General features: G+C 39.2%; 3 protein-coding genes across 4 annotated transcripts; 1 reads left to right on the forward strand and 2 right to left on the reverse strand.

The window, feature by feature from the left end:
- Positions 1-662: 662 nt before the first annotated feature.
- On the reverse strand, positions 663-6,685 carry LOC141801199 (mpv17-like protein). The gene is made up of 4 exons (XM_074684164.1): positions 6,022-6,685; positions 3,976-4,046; positions 3,731-3,760; positions 663-2,611 (listed from the first exon to the last, which is right to left on the reverse strand). Exons 1-4 carry the CDS (start codon positions 6,323-6,325, stop codon positions 2,366-2,368), a joined length of 651 nt encoding a protein of 216 aa, XP_074540265.1. The 5' UTR covers positions 6,326-6,685; the 3' UTR covers positions 663-2,365.
- Positions 6,686-6,911: 226 nt separating this feature from the next.
- ntan1 (N-terminal asparagine amidase) lies at positions 6,912-10,962 on the reverse strand. The gene is made up of 10 exons (XM_074684155.1): positions 10,703-10,962; positions 10,187-10,289; positions 9,705-9,770; positions 9,489-9,597; positions 9,333-9,406; positions 9,188-9,241; positions 9,043-9,096; positions 8,858-8,955; positions 8,459-8,572; positions 6,912-8,270 (listed from the first exon to the last, which is right to left on the reverse strand). Exons 1-10 carry the CDS (start codon positions 10,781-10,783, stop codon positions 8,100-8,102), a joined length of 924 nt encoding a protein of 307 aa, XP_074540256.1. The 5' UTR covers positions 10,784-10,962; the 3' UTR covers positions 6,912-8,099.
- Positions 10,963-11,084: 122 nt separating this feature from the next.
- LOC141801177 (putative ATP-dependent RNA helicase DDX17) lies at positions 11,085-19,436 on the forward strand. Of its 2 annotated transcripts, XM_074684139.1 has the most exons (14): positions 11,085-11,177; positions 11,273-11,411; positions 12,991-13,153; positions 13,263-13,359; positions 13,688-13,821; positions 13,946-14,011; positions 14,125-14,266; positions 14,877-15,037; positions 15,148-15,320; positions 15,454-15,564; positions 15,697-15,758; positions 15,992-16,051; positions 17,777-18,013; positions 18,109-19,436. In XM_074684139.1, exons 2-14 carry the CDS (start codon positions 11,359-11,361, stop codon positions 18,615-18,617), a joined length of 1,968 nt encoding a protein of 655 aa, XP_074540240.1. In that variant the 5' UTR covers positions 11,085-11,177; positions 11,273-11,358; the 3' UTR covers positions 18,618-19,436. The 2 variants fall into 2 exon arrangements, with proteins under 2 accessions (XP_074540240.1, XP_074540248.1); XM_074684147.1 differs by lacking the exon at positions 11,085-11,177 and having other exon boundaries at positions 11,184-11,411.
- Positions 19,437-19,470: the final 34 nt, after the last annotated feature.

Below are 19,470 nucleotides of genomic sequence, written 5' to 3' on the forward strand. Positions count from 1 at the left end.
GTGTTTTATTGACATCCTTGCTCGAAATGTCAAAACTCCAATGTTAAACCAGATCATTAATCAATCTATGTTGAGTCTAACGTGTTTTCCTGGCAGAACTGCTCCAACATAAAGTGGCAAGTGTTTCCACAAAAGAGGGTTTTGTTACATATGTTAAATCAGACTATCAGGATCTTCCCTTTCTGTATAAACAATAATGATGTGAAAAAATAAGATTCAGTGCTGAATTGTTTTTGAAACCAGATAAGAGGGTAAAGATAATCTAGGTAAAGTAGAGAGAAACATGAACAGGGAAAATTAAAACCCACAGCTGTAATCAGGAATTTCAGAGTACATGTTGTATGCAAAATATACCCACATGAGGCACAAACAGATCTGCATTTACATCTAAACATGAGTAATGAATAAGGTGTAAAGCCTGCCTAAAGCTAAGCCAGTGCACAGGATGCAAAGCTGACTGAAAAACCTGAGGAATGGAAAAAAGTAAAACCATTGTGAAATGTTCTACCACATAACAGTCTTTATATGTGGAATGACTTTGAAATTATTTCTACCTGAATTATTTTGGCTTGCATTCACTGGAAGCTAAATAAAAAGACACACATCAAGAAAATGTAATGTTTTCAATTTATTCAACCATAAATATTTTTCTCACACACTATTAGTGCAATGTATGTGCAATGTGTTCAAATCATTTAGGAAACACTTAATTTAACAGAGGTGATCAAACTTGCATTTATTGCTGCAGGCAAATGTCAAAATTGTAGAACAAAAATTTAGGATTGCATTAAAGAAGTAGCCAAATATCACAACAGGACTGCAGAATATACAGTCGCTGATATGAACAAATGGGTTAAATAATTTGAAATCTCATTTCCAGTGTTGTAGTAGTCGCAAACAAATTATGCATTACAAAGAACACTAATGCACCACACTCAAGGATTCAATTTAAATGTACAATATTAAAAGGATCAAAACATTAAACTGTGTTGTTTTAGCCTGATCAAAACACGTCACATTCACATAATAAAGTGATACCTGTGAGATTCACTGGTAAAATAATGGGACAATTTCAGAAAATGTTTTTGTAAAACTAAATACATTAGACTATATTAACTAATAGAAACAGACACATCCTCTTACACAAACAAATAAATTAAAGTGTTTTTGTTCTTAATCTGCCTGAGTAGTCATCCCCCTGAACCTGTGAAGTTATTTACAGGTTACAGAATACAGGAAAAACAATGAGCTCATGAACATGCAGAAGATAATGGCTGAGGCATCTGACATTTACATTACAAAAATAAATATTAAAAATTGTAATAATTTCCATAGAGGTCATAAAAACAACACTTCAAAGATTGCAAACTGTTAAAAAAAATCAGGAAACAAAGAGGAAACAACCCACATTATTATGTTAACATGATGTATGAAAACAGGCAGGCAGCATTTCCAGTTCAAGTAAATGGATGTTTGAGACAACTTAAATGAGTATCCTGAATTAAAAAAAAAAAAAAAAAACTCAAAGGAACCTTCAGTAGTATCACACTAACACAACAAGGATGTAAAAGGCTAAATTATGATTTTTTAGATATGTGTTAACAGGAACTGATGTATAAAGTACCTAGATCAACATCTCATTGGCACCTGTTAATGGTATTACTGTGCATTTGTATTTCCATACCATAACATGAATACCCTTTCAGTTCAGGGACTCTGACGTGGTAAATGGTCACACATAACAGTCTAACATTCTCTACTAAAATGAGAGGAAGAGGAGATAATTATTTATAATTATATCAAGTTCAAAGTTTGAAACCAAAGCTCATATTGTAGCTGCCAGTCCACATGATGGAAATGACTTTTCCCCACTAACCTTTCAGTTTTTGATTTTGATGTCAAACAGAGCAGTGTGGATCATTTACTCAACAACACGGCTACTGTGCGAGGCCAACAGATCCCCAGGAACCAGTGCAATTCTATTAAGCATGGTCCAGTTGAATAAGGAAACTCTGTTGTCCCTGATGTGAGATCACATTGAGGTCATGACACGGCATTTATGGTTACAAAAAAACAGAACCTAACAAAAAACATGGTATGATAATGGCTTGCTGTGGCACAAAGTACAAGGAATGAGTTACACCTTCTGTCTGTGTTGATATGCTGTATAGTTCTTAAAAAATGTAACGTACATTCCACTTCTGGACACTGTTCACCAAACCACCCAACAGGATCACGAGGAAGCACATTCTCAGTTTAACCCCAGTAAGAGATAACTCAGGCCCTGGCAGTGATAGTACAGCCACTGTCACAGCAGCTGTTACACATTTGTATTGACTTTTTGTCCCCCTCCACGATGCCTCCTTCACTTCTGAGCAGGTTTAGATGCTACTGTTACCTCTTTGGGAACATCTATCTTCTCTTTAGATGCTGAATTCTCTTGTGTGGATTCTTTTTCACCCTCTTCAGAAGGGAACAACCACGCTAAAGCAGCACCAGCTGTGCCGTCACCACTCTGACGAGAAAAGCAAAGGAAGGTGGCCCAGACGAATGCACAGCAGCCAGTGAAGGTGGTCCTGACATACAGAGGCACCAGGGCAAAGTTCACAAACTAAGAGAGACAGAAAGGAATCCATATCAACAACCAACCAATAAACTGCCTACATTATATCTGTCAGTACTCATTTCTGACATCATTTCTCTGCAAAAAATACCTTGTATCAGATACACAGACTCCTTAAAGGATAAGTTCGGTTTATACAGCTTTTACATTGTTTATAGAATGAGGTAGAACAAAATACTCACCCAGAAGGCTTTCCTGATCCAAGCAGTGCTTTGGGAGATATTTAGATCCAAAATCGTTCAGCGGACACAGTGCTGTCTGGAGTGACAGACTGCAGCAGAGGTCTAACCCGGAGCGGACCATGATGGAATATTGGTGAAAAACATGAGTTTTTGGACGATTAATGCAGTTTTAAGAGCTGCGCTGTCTCTGCCCCGATGGATCCCATGATACGGACGTCCGCTGCACGATTTTGGATCTAAATATCTCCCGAAGCACTGCTTGGATCAGGAAAGACTTCTGGGTGAGTATTTTGTTCTAGTTAATTCTATAACAAATGTAAAAGCTGTATAAACTAAACTTATCTTTTAAAGGTGTAATGTTATAATGTAGCCCTTTTTTTGTTAGCTCTGCTGTGTTGGCTGAGATTCAGTCATAGGCATGAGTCTGCAGGTTGAGTGCCAAATGTAATCACAGCTGTGCTGATATCAAGCACAGAAGCACAATCCTCTGCTAAAGCTTGATTGAGTGCATTAGCTCATAAATATGTTATTTATATAGCAATTTATTTTATGTCCATTACTTACCAACTCAAAAAAAAACTGTTTTTTAATTATATTAGATAGTTAAAACTTACAGTTTTATGTGAGAAATTTTGAGAAATGTCCAATATTCCTGGTAAATTTTTTATTTTTTAATTCATCATAGTAGCAAAAATAGTAATACTTGATTCTTATTTATATTAAAAGAAAAATATGAGGAACAGGAATTTGATAGTAAAGACAACAAATACCAAAAAGTCCACACACAGACACATCAGGTGGACACAGAGATTTGAAAATGTAACTGAAAGCTTGGATTAACTGGAGAGCAGACAGATTGTTTCCACTGTGTATTGATCCCAAAGTTAAGAATTAACACCTCCATTTGAAAGAAATCAATATTTACCTGCATGAATGGCCAAAACATGAGCCCCGTCTGAAAAGAAACAAAGAGAAATCATTTACAGATAGCATAATCTCTCACTCTGTATCCTGAGAGACATATTACATCACAGATAGATAAGTTCATCTGGAGCAGACAGTAGGGCTCTCCTCATGATACAGTATCAATGCTGACACCAGGTTTCAGAAGGGGGGGAAGTTAGGTGCACACTCATGATGTGACAGCCACTCGCTGCTGGTGCTACTGACCCTGTATGTGTTCAGGAACTTCTCCCTCCAGTCTTCTGTGATGTCCTCCTTGCCCTCCAAGAAGCTGACACCTGGGTGACAAAAAGAAAGATGACAGCTTGTGTTGTGAAGTCAGCTGGAAAGGAGTTTCACTGACAGTTCATAGAAAGAAGCAGTAGACTTCTAAGACACCAACACAGTCCAGCTGTCATATTTAGAATATGAGGTAACAATCACTGTAGCAATGTTTCCTGTCATGATTTATAAAAATGTATTTTTTTATACATAATTTTTAACACATCACCTTACAGGACACAAAACACATTAGTTTCTAAATACACCTGTATGGTGGAATTACGTGAGAAGTGTTTTAATGTGTATTGCACTCTTTTAGTGTTCCTTTTTTGGCATTAGATTTTTGAGATTTAGGCAGCAATGGGACCTATAGACCAACTTGCTTTTGCTTGTTTTGTCATGGGTCGGTTATTGTTTGCTGTTAATTTGGATCCACATTAAATACTACCTAGGCCGGAACTACTCTTTGTCTGGTCCATTCATGCAAATAAGTAATACAATTCACACGGATTACATCATTAAAAATCCAAGGCACTATTTTTCACAATTCAACCGTTAAACAAAAGACGTCATTTTTTTCTGGAGCTTTTAGGAGACTGCATTTCCATTGTGGGACTGGAGGATAGCTCCTTAAATTGATACACCGCAGCTTCTTAGCCCTTTGTAGGCGCTTTAGAAGAAGAGAAACAGAAAACAACAAATGTGATGTCCTGAGCTTGTAATGACAATATGAAGAAAATGCAGTGACTAATGAATTATGAATGTATTTAACACCTAACTATACTAGTAATACCTGTCACTGCACTTTTCCCTTTATTGTCCTCCTCCTGAGCCATTTCTTCAGGCTCATAGATTGTTATCACCATCATACCTACTCAATTTCACCTGATCCTCACTGACATCAGCTGAAACTGCTAGTTCTACCTTCTGTTTCTTTGAAAAGCCACATAGTGGCCTTGTGTTCATTCTGTAAATGAAGGAAAAGTGTGTTAAGAATATAACTCTGAAAAGAAAGCTCACAAAGTTCACTTTAGACAACAGCCTGCAGTGAACAGTAAAAGCCTGAACGTTACTAAAACTATTAACATCAAATCTATTGAAGTTAAACTGTAGAGGTAAAACCAAAGTTATCAAGGCTGTTGTTCTTTTAAACAATAAATCTAAAGAAACAACACCAAAATGATGTTATGGTGAATCTGCAAAGCAACATTTGCATTTTTACATATTTTCATTACTTAATTAGCAAAAAAAGTACATTAAACTATTAAAAATTAAGCTTTACCAACATTTAAATATGTGTACATTTTTTCCAAACTGAGAAAGGCCAGGTAAAAAAGTTTTCAGATAACTTTGTGGAGAGAAATGGCTGAGTTGGTCTTTGTGAGAAAGAATGCAAAAACCGGAAAAAAGAAAGAAAAATAGGGATTGCAGTGAGATGTATTGTCTTAAGTGCAAAGCAAAAAAAAAAAAAAAACTATGTTGCCTAGAGGCAACATCTTACCACAGAGGATTAAGTAATTATTGACATTATCACCACCACGTCATCGTCAGCAGTGAGCCCTTTCACATTTGAGCTGTAAATGCATAATATATGATTATTATAAAAAGAATGAAAAATCTACTTTATCAATTTAGGCTTCTAAAGCTTTGTCTCAGTATGTCTTAAGAGTATAAATATAGGCTGTAGGGTATAAAAGAAAATATTCAAGTAATCCATGTAACGTATGGTCCAGGATTATCACTCCGCTTAACTTTATTATATAGTTTATTGTTATCTACAAACAAAGTTACAATGCCTTTCAAATGACCTCCGCCAGAACAAAAAGTCTGCTGATTGTTGTTCTACCAGATATAAGGACTGGCAGGACTCTGGTCACGTTACAGTTTGACAGATATCTGTTGACTGGTTAGCCATTAACAGCCCACAGACTCTGTGGCCCGCGAAAGCTGCGTTTGAAGAAAAAGGCAGCAGCCGTTTTAGGACCCACCGACCTGTGTAGAAGACGCTGGTAGCCAGGGGTGCCGCTGTAGTCTGGTCCAGTAGCAGCTTCCTCATCACCATTCCAGCAGAATTCCCGGGAAACCTCCGCTCCAGGAACCGCATCCAGAAGAAATTGAAGTTACCATGGAAACTGAACGCGACCACGGCGACGTTCCGCGTTTGTACCCAGTTCATTTTCTCCTTGTTCGAAAACCATTGGTGGACGAAGTCCCCTCCAGCGAATAGACAACCGTACAGTGTAACGTTAGTGACCCACGGAAAACGGCGGACATGCCTGACAAACGCCTCCCGCATTATTTCACAATAAGTCCCACGATATCCGCCACAGATTTGTCAAAATGATGTGTCTGAATTATTTAACGTCAACCTAGCAGATCGTCCCGGGAATCATCTCAGTCTGAAGGTCTCCGTGGCATCACTAATTGTGTACGTTTTCGACCGGTTTCAACAATACAGGCTTTGAAAGCTAATTGTCTAGAAAGAGTGCATATTCTCAACATTTAAGCGTAAAACAGTAACACCAGCTCAGATAGGACACTTGGTTGTCGCTCACCGACCAACACCCGGCACAAGAGTCCACCTCTGTCCGTGTCCCTTCATTCTACGTACAGTCACTACGCCCCTTTGACGTCGAAGAGGAAGTCAGCTGCTGGCAGAATGTACTAGAGAGGGGAGGAGAAAGGCGGAGCAAACACAACGCCGCTATTCGCCGTATGAGACTGTCAGGCTGTGGCTGGTATGGTTGGTAATGTGATATAATAAATAGTAAGACACTGGCATTGAAAAATAACGACTGCAAAAAAATAAATCTTCACATTAAATGGTTAACTTCAAAATTATATTTTATCTTTGCTGTTATTTTCAGACATTTCAAGCAAGATATGATTATCTACATTTATTTAGCATCAAATAGCAGTTGCAAAAGGTTGCACATAATGCTTTTAAGCACCCTGCAACCTACAAATTAACAATTTATGAAAGGCCTTAAACAATTGGTGATGTTTTTCAAATCCAATTTTCTCCCTTGCTGAAAATTATATTGTCTGAATGCAGTATACAGCAGTTTGTGGTGAAAATATGATTCCAATATCAACAGAAAGGTGCAATTCTAGACAGGATTAAACTTTGTTAAAGCTTTGCAACAACACAGAGCTTACATCAAGTCCTTTTTAGCCGTTTCTGTTATATGGTTTAAGCAAACAACATATTCTTTTTCTTTGTTGCAGAGTTCCCCCTTTTTAGTATTCCTGAACAGTGCATTAATGCTCTATATTTAAAGCCCATCTGTGTTGTTTTACATTGTTCAGCGTATTAACTTCATAAAGTGCAAATAAGCGATTTTAATGGTTCATTTTAAAGTTCCTGTTTTTTTTTTTTTTTTAAAAAAGCAATATTTTCTGACTTAAAACTTGCTTGTAATATAGAGAAGATTTGACTACCTTGAGATCAGAGTGACCAGCAACATCAGCTTACTGGCTGTGACTACAAAGGCAGTTTTTATAACATCAAAAAATCAAGCAATTTTACTGACTTAAGTATGTATATATATATATATATATATATATATATATATATATATATATATATATATATATATATATATATATATATATATATGCAATGTAAAAATTTGACTTACAAATGCCTGTTGAAGCTGGACGGGTTAAAAAAATCATAGTCCCTAAACTGAGTTTAAGACAACAGTGTTAATTATGTCTTTCAATAAGCAGACAGACCCCACATAGTTGGACCTTAATCTTGACTGACCGAAAAACAGCAGACAATGTAAGATGCAGAACTTGCACCACATCACAAGAGTGGAAAAAAAAATCACTGCTACTAACAAGAATAGAATCCCTTATATGTTCTCAAATCCTCTCTACCAGACCAAGCAGGCAAATTATCAGAGCCGTACAAAACACAACCGAGCAGGAAGTTTCCTTCATGTTAAGACACAATGAACCCAAAAAAGCAAATACTGAGTGGTTGTGATAGTGTATCTGTTGAATGGAGAGGCAAAAATGGGAAAATTCCATGTTAAGGTCGAGTGAAAGATAGGAGAAGGGCTTCATGATGAGCCAGCCCTCTCCCAGTCACCCCTTTCAGTCCTGTGGTAAAACTGTGGCTGACCCCCAGGAAATAAGCTTTCAGAGCTGGGGTGCTCCAAGAGGAACCGGATGGTGGATTTCATGTGCTGGACAAAGTGTGGAGGCTCAGCCATCGGAGAGGTGGACAAGTACTGTGCATGAGAGAGAATTACCAGAGTTATATTCGGATGTGTTGTGTTACTTAGTGAACTGCTGCTTCACACTTTCAGAGTTTATGTACAACACTGAAGCCTCGGATGAAACATGAAAAAGAGAGAGAAATACCAAAGAATAATGAGAGTCAAATTCATAGAACTATTTACTTCTTTAGAAAACATACCTTTAAAATTGTGTCATCATTCTGTGACAACCAGAAGGCAATATCCAGATTTGGAGACCACTTGCAAGGGCCAATTTTAACAAGTCCTTGACTTGAGTCATATACCTCAACCATCTGCAATGGGAAAGAAAATAGATTACAATTTTTGAATTAAATTTTGGATAAAGCTATTTTTCATTTTCAGATAGGTTAGGCATCAGAACAGTTAGCAAATGACTAATTTTGGGAGACTGGGTACATCAGCACTTTATCTCTTGGGGATTTAAATTCCATTATACTTGGACATCTGTTTATTTGCACAAAATTGAGCTTTGAAATTATATTACTATGACAGTTTTTAACCAAAAAATATTTGATACCTTCACAAAGAAAACATCATATACATATATATGATTGTACCTGTCCCCCAGTGAAGGTCCTTGCTGAACGTAGCTGCTCTGCAGGACCTTTATGAGAAAATGATGATGGGAACACCTCCCCAGTTTTAACATTTACACCTGTATAGAAATAGAAAAGGATGGTATTCACAATACAACCTGCCATTAAAACATTGCATCTCCCACTCTGAAAAATTCATTTCTTACCTATTCCATATACTACAGGTCTATGAGTGTCATCAACAACATTGTCATTTAGTTCTGTAAAAAGAGAAAATAAACATCAAATGAATCCAGGCATTTGTTCAGAACAAAGAAAGAAGCATCTTGTATTTGACAGTATTCAAGTTACCTGTGACACAACACGTCTCCAGATGAATTTCTTCCTTCTGTTTCTGGAACGCGGCTATAAAGTTGAAAAAAAAAGTGCTACAATGCTCAAATACTCCAAAAAAGAAGACCAATTTAATTAAAGACAAAATAAAGGTAAACCTTACCAAGGATGTTAAGGCTGAGTTTATGGGATGTCTTTGTCTCATCATTGAATCCTCCCACAAGGTGAAGCTCCAATCTACGTAACGGAGATTAGATAAGACTCAATCACACAGCTCTTGAATGGTGTGCTTTTCATGTCACTTGTTTTTATCTCATACCTTCCCTCCTTACAAACATTACTGAGTGATGAGACAGCCTTCACAAAGAGTGGGACTTCAGACCAGGTGCTGGAACCATCACAGTGAGCAAGGCAAACAGCTCCACTTCCTGAGCAACAAAGAAAGGTAAACATAGCAGCCATATCAAATGTATCAATAATGACTGTAAATATGGTCAAAAAAGACACATTGTAAATCCACTGAAAGAAACATTACCAGTGTGTCGCAGTACAACTAAGTGGCAGGTGGTGGCATCATCAGATCCAATCACTGATACACTGTCTGTGTTGGGTAAGACACAAAAGCATTTATAAGTTAACTAATTAATCTAAGTTACATACTGATTATTAGGGCTTCACTGCTGCAATTCAAGCTGCATATAAAAAGATAACTTTGTTGAGAAGGAGATTCTGTTGTTAATAATTTACTGTCTGACCAGAAACTCAATATTACATTAAAAAAAACACTTACACACAAAACAATATCACTAAATTTCCTTTTACTAAGGCTTGTGTGTGTTGTTCAGTCTGCCACACACAATTAAGAATTTAAGATATCAATGTGACGTAAAACTGCTGTAGACAAATGCTCTTTTAAAAACAGCAAACTTTGGACTAAAACAATGTGGGATTTTTAAATGCTCCCATATAGACAAAACAGAAAGTTGAACATTTTTGGAATCACTGGGCTTTACTCACTGTCTGCTGGTGTAGTTGCAGCAAACTCTCTTTGCTGGACATACAAAAGGCACTTTGGGTCAACATCAACAAGTGGCTTGGACCTAAATGTTCTTGCACTTTCCTGTAACAAAACAATGAAAAAGTGTTAACGAAATCTTATCAAATATATTTAGTAAGATTATTAATTGTTGCATTTAAATTAAGACAGGTCGGATTTCTGTATATTTAACCAAAACGAATGTAATGCTATTTCAATTTTGTGCCTATAGCCCCGTTGAAGATATAATTACATTACGGTTATTACTTGCCGTTAGAATTGTAAAAAAAAATAATAATGATAATAAAAAAAAAAATGCCACATTGGTGTAATTATCTGTCACATACCAAAGTCAGTTAGCTGTTCCCACACATGCTTGCCACAAATATTGCATCTCTTTGCTTTGTTACGATCTAACTCCCCGTCTACTCTACAACGCGCTGATAAAGTGATGGCAGCTCAACGATCTAAATTTAGCCTGTTTTCAGGAAACAAACCTGTAAATGTGGATATTTGTCGAACAGTTCCGCTGTCGAGCTTATGCGGCCAAGTCCTCTGTTTTGAATTAACAAAGGCATATCCAAAACCAAGGCGATCTACAATCTAAATTCAACTCTCTTTCATATAACTAGCATTAACAGAAGTGACTTCATAATTTTATTTTCTCTAAAGCTATAAACACAGCCGTGTCTATTACATCTTTCACTGACTTGAAGCTTCCTGGAAGTCTGTCTTCTTCTACAGCTTATAAGAAAGACGCATGCGCAGTTTCTGACACATCGCCACCAACTGTCAAAAAGCACAAATGACAGTCATCGACTCAAATTCACGAATGACACTTACGAAATATTTTTACGTAGAGACTTGCGTATAAAAAATTATACGTAGAATTACTACCTAAAGTTACGTCCTGAAAGAGGGCAGGGAGGGCAGGCGCAACCAGACTGTTTATCTACGTGACGCACAGAATAAGTATATACCAAAATCCGTGTTGTATAGTTACTATCATCATATATAGCGTATAAAATACATTAAGAAGTGTTAACCAGTCTTACTTTTTTGTCTAGAATAACGCAGCCCACTCCAACCGCTGGGAAACGTCGAAGCTTACGGAAGAAAAAACCGCGGGGGAAGAGTGTTGTTTGTTATCAAAATGAGAGGAGGTTCCTCTTATGGCGACAGAGACAGAGACCGTGGAAGAGACAGGTAAATGTCGGGTTATGTGGAAAGAATTAGACGCACTTATAATGGCAGTAAGTTGCAAAAAGCTCCACGTCTCTGCAACTGAGACTCAAGAACATTGCCGATTTGGGATCCTAGTGTTCTCTTAGTAGTAGGCCTGAAATTGAACACGGAAGCATAACAGCTAAAACCTCAGTTCAGTTTAGATTTGGAGATACAAAACCCCCCCACTAACTTTGGAGAACCGCTGTAAAATAGCTATGACTTCAAGGGGATACCGGGGCAAAGATCATGTTTATATTTAAGTCTGTAGCCTGCAGCACAAATAAATATTGACTTACGGGTCTGTGGTAATAGTGTAACTACTCTTCCTCTGACCATTTTATGCTATCCTAAGCGAAATCTAGAGGAGTTCTATGGGAATAGAAAATGTATTTATAAAGCTCATTTTAATAAATGTAAGTTTAATAACACACTAGAAATAAAAAAAGATAATAAATAATGATTACTTGGAATTGATATAATTATTGAGAAAAACCCAACAAACAGCTGCTAGCAGAATGAAAATCAAATATTACCTGACAGTTTAAATGAAGAAACATAAGGAACAATTATATTGAAAAATGTTGCTTCGCAAGCAACTAGGTATGCCATAATTAATAGTTTTACCTTTTTAAAGTATTTCTTTTCCTAAGCTTTGATAAATACATAGTTTTAAGTTTGGCTTTAAACGGGGTATCAGTTGTGATGGATCTAATGTAATTTTTTTTTCTTTTTGAAAAATGAACTAGGGATGAACGATATTATTGGCACAATATCGGTATCGGCTGATAAAAGCTTAAAAACCTGTTTATCGGTATCGGCAGATATGAAAATTTCTGCCGATAGGCACAGTTGATAAGGTGCTATTCAGTTAGGATTATTGTTATTTTCCATCTGAAAAATAAGCTCCTTAAATAAAATGTAGCGCTTCATTTATTTGCTCTGCAGAGCTCTGTGTCTGTCACCAGGTTGTTACAGTAGCTCTAAAATAATCAAATGCAACTTGGTTATGTTTAAAAATGCATCGTACATTTAAAGTTAATGTGATCTAAAGAAATTATTTTTCTGTATTTCAATACTGAATGTCTTGAGTTTGAAAAAATAATACATTTCTTATTTATGGTAAAATCAAATATTTTTTGTCTTGTTTTATGTGTGTTTCTTAAACAAATAAGACTGTCACAATAAGAGGAACATATAAATTCCAGTACAGGATAGACTTAGCTTTCTTTACAGTGAAAAAAACAAACTTGTGATCATCGGTATCGGTATCGGTATCGGCATCGGCATCGGCCAAAAAGGGTTTCGATATATCAGCATATCGGATATCGGCAACAATCCAATATTGTGCATCCCTAAAATGAACCTCAGTAACTAAAAACCCTTTTACTAGACTTTGTTCGTATTCTGGACAGTTAAAAATAACTCCCCCTGCTGACCTCTGGGGTCCGATCAGGTTGTAGTGTGTGAGCAAGTCACTGTTTCAGAGGTGTCATAAAATACCTGATAGAATTTTACAGAACATCATCCTAATTTCCCCCCACTTGTATCCATTTCTCAGGCCACGGTTTGGGGCCATGGGTGGTGGTCGCAGTGGACCCCCACCGATGAAGTTTGGGAATCCAGGTGAGCGTCTTCGCAAGAAGAGGTGGAACCTGGATGAGCTGCCAAAGTTTGAAAAGAACTTCTATAATGAACACATGGAACTCCAACGTATGAGTCAGGTATGTTTTTACAGGCTCAGATGCACTACTCATTTTAAACATATCTGTGTATGGACTGCTTAACTATCCATGTGCCTGATCAGCTTCTTTTTCTCCTCAATGTCTTCAGTTTGAAATGGATGAGTTTCGCAGAAAGAAGGAGATCACAATCAGGGGCTCTGGCTGTCCAAAAGCCATAACTGCTTTTCACCAGGCTCAGTTTCCTCGTAAGTTAAAGACACACACCTGAAACTATATTGTCCATTCTATTGTCTCCAGATAACAGAAGCCTGAATATCAGTAACTGTGTGCAACCAGTGCACAACATTTCCAAAAAAAAAAACCACTTTTGTCAAAAACCCTTGGATTGCAAATCGGAGGCAAAAAAAAAATCAGAATCTTCCTACTAACAAGGTGTTGTTAATGAAATGTGTTGTACAAGGAATGGATACATTTTCAGATGTGATCCTTCTGTTTGTAAAAGGCTAATTAACAGAAAGCTATTTAGCTCTGTTATTGTCTTGTTTATTATTATCCCTCTTTCCCTCCTGGCAGAGTATGTAATGGATGTGTTGATGCAACAAAACTTCAAAGAACCAACAGCCATCCAGTCTCAGGGCTTCCCTGTGGCTCTTAGCGGCAAGGACATGGTTGGAATTGCACAGACAGGCTCTGGAAAGACACTGGCTGTAAGTGTGTGTGGTCATGACTCTGGGTGTTGATGAATTCTTCTTAAATATTTAATGAAAATATTCATAATGTACATTTTTTATGAAACAACACTAGCTTAACTTCTTTTTACCCCCATTGTAGTATCTTCTCCCTGCTATTGTGCATATCAACCACCAGCCCTATCTGGAGAGGGGAGATGGTCCAATAGTAAGTTGTAACAGCTCCCTCTGTGCTATTAAAGGGAATGTTCTGTCTTAATACAACCCAATGATGTACATGAATTGGTCAGTGAAATCTTTTCTCTCCTTCTTTTTTTATAGTGTCTTGTTTTGGCGCCGACCAGAGAGCTGGCTCAACAGGTCCAGCAGGTCGCATATGACTACGGCAAGTCCTCACGTATCAAAAGCACCTGTGTCTACGGTGGGGCGCCAAAAGGACCACAGATCCGAGATCTTGAAAGAGGTGAAAGATGTTTTTCTGGCACAGTGTCTGACTGGTGTCCTATTTTATTTTATTTTATTTAACCAGGATAGTTCCATTGAGATCAGACAATCTCTTTTATCAAAGGGGGACCTGAACAACAGCAGCATCACACAGTTACAGCAAACAGTCTCACCAACTCAGTACAGTACAAATAAGTCAGGAAGTCATCAGTTAACACAGTGACATTCAGAAATTCTGTATTCCAGTGTCATCACTGTTTAAAAACATTCATGTAGAAGTCCATTTTTAATAGTTGATGAAAAATATCTGAATCCAGTCATTGTTCATATAAAAGTTTTGTGATTTTCAAGTTAAACCTCATGCTTTATTCAGACAGTTGACCTTGTATTCCTGTTCTTTATGTGACCTTTTTGATCAAATATAAACAGAATTATTTCCTGTTTGTCCTCTGTGGCTGCTGGCTGGTGTAGTGTGCACTGCATTTGTGCCATACATTAACAGCTACTTAAACAATGACAGAACAGCGCTACTTGAAATGAATTCTCAGAGCATCAGTGTCGTTTGTCTTTATTTCTGTTGTTTTGTGTGTGTGTGGGTGTGTTGTTTATTTTACTGTGTATTGCTCCAGGTGTAGAGATCTGTATCGCCACTCCTGGTCGCCTCATTGACTTCTTGGAGGCTGGGAAAACGAACCTCAGACGTTGCACCTACCTGGTGCTGGATGAGGCTGACCGTATGCTGGACATGGGCTTTGAGCCGCAGATTCGCAAGATAGTTGAACAAATTAGGGTAGGACAAGTACTCAGTCTCCAGGACTGATGATTCATGAGAGAACACTAAAACAATGTGGAAGAATTTTCTGTACCATTGGCCGTTTATTTTGTCTGTCTGTCTTTCAGCCTGACCGACAGACCCTTATGTGGAGTGCCACGTGGCCCAAGGAGGTTCGACAGCTTGCTGAGGACTTTCTGAGAGAGTACGTCCAGATTAATGTTGGCGCTCTGGAGCTCAGTGCAAACCACAACATCCTGCAGATTGTTGATGTTTGCATGGAGACTGAAAAAGACCAAAAGTAAGTGAGAAAACGTCTGCCTAAAACATTATTTGAACTGCAATAATAATGTGTGTTCACATCACATGAGAGCCGTTCTTTTCACTGTTTAACCAAAGCTCACTTTAATCTGAGTCCTCCTCCTCTTCTGCAGATTGTTCCAGCTGATGGAAGAGATAATGGCAGAAAAAGAGAACAAAACCATCATCTTTGTGGAGACGAAGAAGCGTTGTGATGATCTTACCAGGAGGATGAGGAGGGACGGGTGAGGATTTGTCGTCTGTTTTGACAAAAAAACAAAATGACTGTAGTTCTGGAGGGAACGATGCAAATTTTTGATAGACAGAAGCTATTGAGAGCGATCACTTGTCTCACCACTGCTTTGTCTTTTGTTTAGGTGGCCAGCCATGTGTATCCATGGAGACAAGAGCCAGCCTGAAAGAGACTGGGTGCTCACTGGTAAGAATGCTAATAATGCAGTGCTGCAACTTCTCTTATCGTGAGACTAAATCAGTGTTTGACAGGTGTTAAAAACGTACTGTTCCTTCCTGCGAGGCTGAGTCTTACCAGGTGGCTTTCGTGTTGATTTTACTCATTCATTAATCCCTGAGTTGTGTGTGAGTGGGGCCGGTGATTTGAATGTTAAATGTTTCATTCATTTCTGACCTCTCCTGTTTTGTTCAATCCTGCAGAATTTCGGAGTGGTAAAGCTCCCATCTTGATTGCAACTGATGTGGCCTCTCGTGGTCTGGGTATGTCTGCTCAAACACAATATCTGCTGCATAATTTCTCACATTTCACTGTTTGATTTTATCCCGTAAGTGATAAGAGGTGAGTTATACACATAGTTACTTTAACACAAAATTCAGTGCAGACCTGTCTGTCTTTGAATCTTGTCAAGCCAAGCTGTGAATGATGTTAAGTATTATTGAAACACTGACTTTAGTTACTTTCTGGATTTCTGTCATTGATACCAACACCTGTTCAAAGTATTTCAGTTAACTAGGAGTTTAAGAAATCACCAGGGCACTAATCCATTAAGATTTTTAAGATGTACATTGAATATATCAGATCTTACATGTATTTAAGGACCTCCCTCTTGCTAAAAGGTGACGTTATTAATCTCAAAGTCCTTAATGTAGCCTTTAGGCTTCTGGTCTGCTGGGTTTATAGTCTGTTTCTTGTTACTGCAGTTATAATGCTTCCTTCAACCGCGGGGCTCTCTGGCACGCTGCCTGAAAGAAGGTGATGTGGGGTAGATGATCCTGCAGACCTTATCTGTTGTTCCACTGCTCTCAGTTTTAGCTGACACATATAAGTAGGACAGCTGAATTATCTGTGGCCCAACAAGAGGAGTGCGAGGAGGATCACAGACCTGAGATTAAACTGAACGGCAGGAAAACTGTGAGAAGAGGGGGCACTTGAAGAACCTTTGACTTGACCGTTTCCTTGTTCTTTTTCCCCTCTTCTCTCTCAGGGTTTGGCAGCACACGGCAGCTGTAACAGTCTGCGCTGCTGTCACTGCCCACTCAGTCGTGTTAAAGTAGAAGCTCGGCTAGTTTCAAAGGGGTTATACGCTCCCTTATGCTACTTGGCTAACTAAGGCCCCCCCTGCACAGTATTGTTTGTAAATCCAACGAGCCTTCCTTGGGAGCAGCCTGAGGTGCCTGTATGTCTGCCCATCAGTCCGTTCCAAAGAGCAGACAGACAGGAGAGAGAGAGAGTTAGACGGGCTCGTCTGGATCCAGTCCTGGCCAGGGTCTGAGGAGGGCCCTGCAATGCGGCGAGAGCAACAGAACCAGCCGTTGTGTGTCTATCTCTTGAGGTTAAACGGTTCTGCTCCCACCTGACGTTGCTGGACGGGATGAATCCTGTCTCCCTCCCCCCTCAGCCCCTCCCTATAAACCAGGACTGATCAGGGGGGACTGACTACCTTTGTTAAAACAGCATGAAGGGGGTAAGTACCTCACCGCCCCTTTCTCTTAATTTGCTCATTAGCTCAACAAACACTCAGGAACCTTCATCCTGCTCATATTAGGTCAAAGGAACACAGAGCTCATGGTCATTCAGTTATCTCCTAGTTCACGGTGGATTGAAAGGTTTCCCTCCTTTATGACGGGAGGAGGTTTTGTTGATCTGCAGTGCTGTCAGAGCCCCATGTCTCTGTAATAAGAAACAGACTTGTGTCTTCACACATTTGGACCCCTTAATTCACTGGTGTTAAACCAAAACATGTGAACACCTCAGTGTCATGCTGGCCAGTGAGCATGAAAGCTGACGTCAAATTCAGTTTGTAGAATTGAAATAAGAAACTGTGAATTATGTAATGAGTCTTTGGATAAAGCAGGTAAGTACTCCAGACTTTTAATTTTTCATATCTTCAAATACTATCATCATCCAGCAGCTTTTACTACTCCTGGATTCTCACCTTGTCCCTCTCCCTGTGCTTTGAAATGGATTCCTCTTCATCCAAAAAGATGTGGAAGATGTCAAGTTCGTCATCAACTATGACTATCCTAACTCCTCTGAGGACTATGTGCATCGTATCGGGCGTACTGCACGTAGTACAAACAAGGGCACTGCCTACACCTTCTTCACCCCAGGGAACCTGCGGCAGGCCCGGGATCTTGTGCGGGTTTTGGCAGAAGCCCGGCAAGCCATCAACCCTAAACTGCTTCAGCTGGTGGAGTCAGGGCGTGGCGCAGGAGGAGGTGGTAAGAGGACTGTCAGTCAGTCATATCAACAGAAAGAGGCTGAAGCAATCTGCTTTTTTTAATCATGCTCTCTTTACATTTCTTTTATGTCACAGGCGGCAGGATGCGTTACCGTGGCAGCAACGCCAACAACCCCAACCTCATGTACCAGGATGAGTGTGACCGCCGTATGCGTTCAGGTGGAGGTGGGGGTGGCGGCAGCAAAGACAGCCGAGGTGGCTTCAACCGTGACAGCCGCAACAACCGCGATGGCGACCGATCCACTTCCTCCTACAGGGACAGAAGCCGGGACCGCAGGGACAACTACAACTCAGGCTCAGACCAGTACCAGGGCTACGGCAGCAGCAGCGGCGGGGGCTACAACTCCCGCAGTGGGGCCCAGCCTGGTGGAGGTGGGGGAGGAGGTCGGGATCAGCCAAATCAGATGCAGGGTCCGTTTGTCCAGCCTCCTCCTCCTCCTCCTCCTCCAGCAGGAGGGCCGCAGCCTCTGATGGCTCAGCAGTTTGCTCCTCCACAGCCTCCACTGATGGGCTTCATCGGGCAGCCGCCCTATGCCTTCTCCTCTCCTCCACCTCCTCCTGGACCTCCACCTCCTAGGAAGTAAAGACCAGCAGTACTGAGGTCATTTTTTGTACTTGATGTTTTTAGCGATACTTTGTTTTTACTGTTCAACTCTTTTCGTGTCCAAGAGCTGGAGATTACGGAGGGTGTGTATCACAGGAGATAAGGGCTTATAGCTTCAGTTTTGGTACTTTGAATACATCCCACAACTGAAAAAACACATTTTCATACAAAGAATGAATTGCTATTGTTTCTTTCAGCCTGGATTGTGACTCTGCGATGAACAGTCTCTCTCTTTATCATAGTATAGTTGTGCGGTCTGAAAGTCCAGTTATGATGACGTTCATCTCAATGAAAATCAGCTTCTCACAGGTCTTGGTAGAAAATCCTCGAGGGAGCTCGTCATGAAATAACTGATGAGTAATAAATAACAGTCACATTCCAGAGCTGTGTCTCCCTTTAATTTTATCACATGTTAAAGGACTCGTCTTTGACTCTTATTCTCTGAGGTAGTCTCAGTTTTTCACTCACTCCTCTCCTTATTTTCTCTTGAGTCTGATGACGCATCATCAACACATACTGCTGTGGTGCATCCCAGTTCAAACCATTCTCCTTTAGCTTTGATCAAACTTATTTCTTTCCTTTTAAACTGTCAGAAGATTTAGATATTTTTTGTAACGCATGCTTTTTAACTCTCCCTGTGTTGTAACAAACGTCCTGTTAAAGAACATATAACCGCTTTACTCACTTATTGTTTGAATGGCCAGTTTATCGAGAGACTGGAAAATGTTGATTATCTTATTTCTTTCATTGTGTTTTTTATATAAACGTGTTTTTTCATGAATAAATTGATCAAAACTGAGTTTCTGACTTAGACTTTTTTTCCTGACAGAATC

The sequence above is a fragment of the Halichoeres trimaculatus genome, unplaced genomic scaffold (assembly GCF_033239565.1).
Source record: "Halichoeres trimaculatus isolate MK-OKI-2021-1 unplaced genomic scaffold, fHalTri1.1 fHalTri1_scaffold_2, whole genome shotgun sequence".
Classification (NCBI taxonomy): Eukaryota; Metazoa; Chordata; class Actinopteri; order Labriformes; family Labridae; genus Halichoeres; species Halichoeres trimaculatus.

Excerpts from the sequence above, each read along its gene's own strand:
- LOC141801199 (XM_074684164.1), bottom strand. The coding sequence starts at position 6,325 with ATGCGGGAGGCGTTTGTCAGGCATGTCCGCCGTTTTCCGTGGGTCACT. Across the intron at positions 3,761-3,975 it reads AGTTCCTGAACACATACAGG|ACGGGGCTCATGTTTTGGCC; the intron begins GTCAGTAGCACC and ends GTTTCTTTTCAG. Across the intron at positions 2,612-3,730 it reads TGTTTTGGCCATTCATGCAG|TTTGTGAACTTTGCCCTGGT; the intron begins GTAAATATTGAT and ends TGTCTCTCTTAG.
- ntan1 (XM_074684155.1), bottom strand. The coding sequence starts at position 10,783 with ATGCCTTTGTTAATTCAAAACAGAGGACTTGGCCGCATAAGCTCGACA. Across the intron at positions 9,771-10,186 it reads TGCAACTACACCAGCAGACA|ACAGTGTATCAGTGATTGGA; the intron begins GTGAGTAAAGCC and ends TACCCAACACAG. Across the intron at positions 9,097-9,187 it reads GGAGACGTGTTGTGTCACAG|AACTAAATGACAATGTTGTT; the intron begins GTAACTTGAATA and ends CTCTTTTTACAG.
- LOC141801177 (XM_074684139.1), top strand. The coding sequence starts at position 11,359 with ATGAGAGGAGGTTCCTCTTATGGCGACAGAGACAGAGACCGTGGAAGA. Across the intron at positions 14,012-14,124 it reads AGAGGGGAGATGGTCCAATA|TGTCTTGTTTTGGCGCCGAC; the intron begins GTAAGTTGTAAC and ends CTTTTTTTATAG. Across the intron at positions 15,565-15,696 it reads AGGAGGATGAGGAGGGACGG|GTGGCCAGCCATGTGTATCC; the intron begins GTGAGGATTTGT and ends TCTTTTGTTTAG.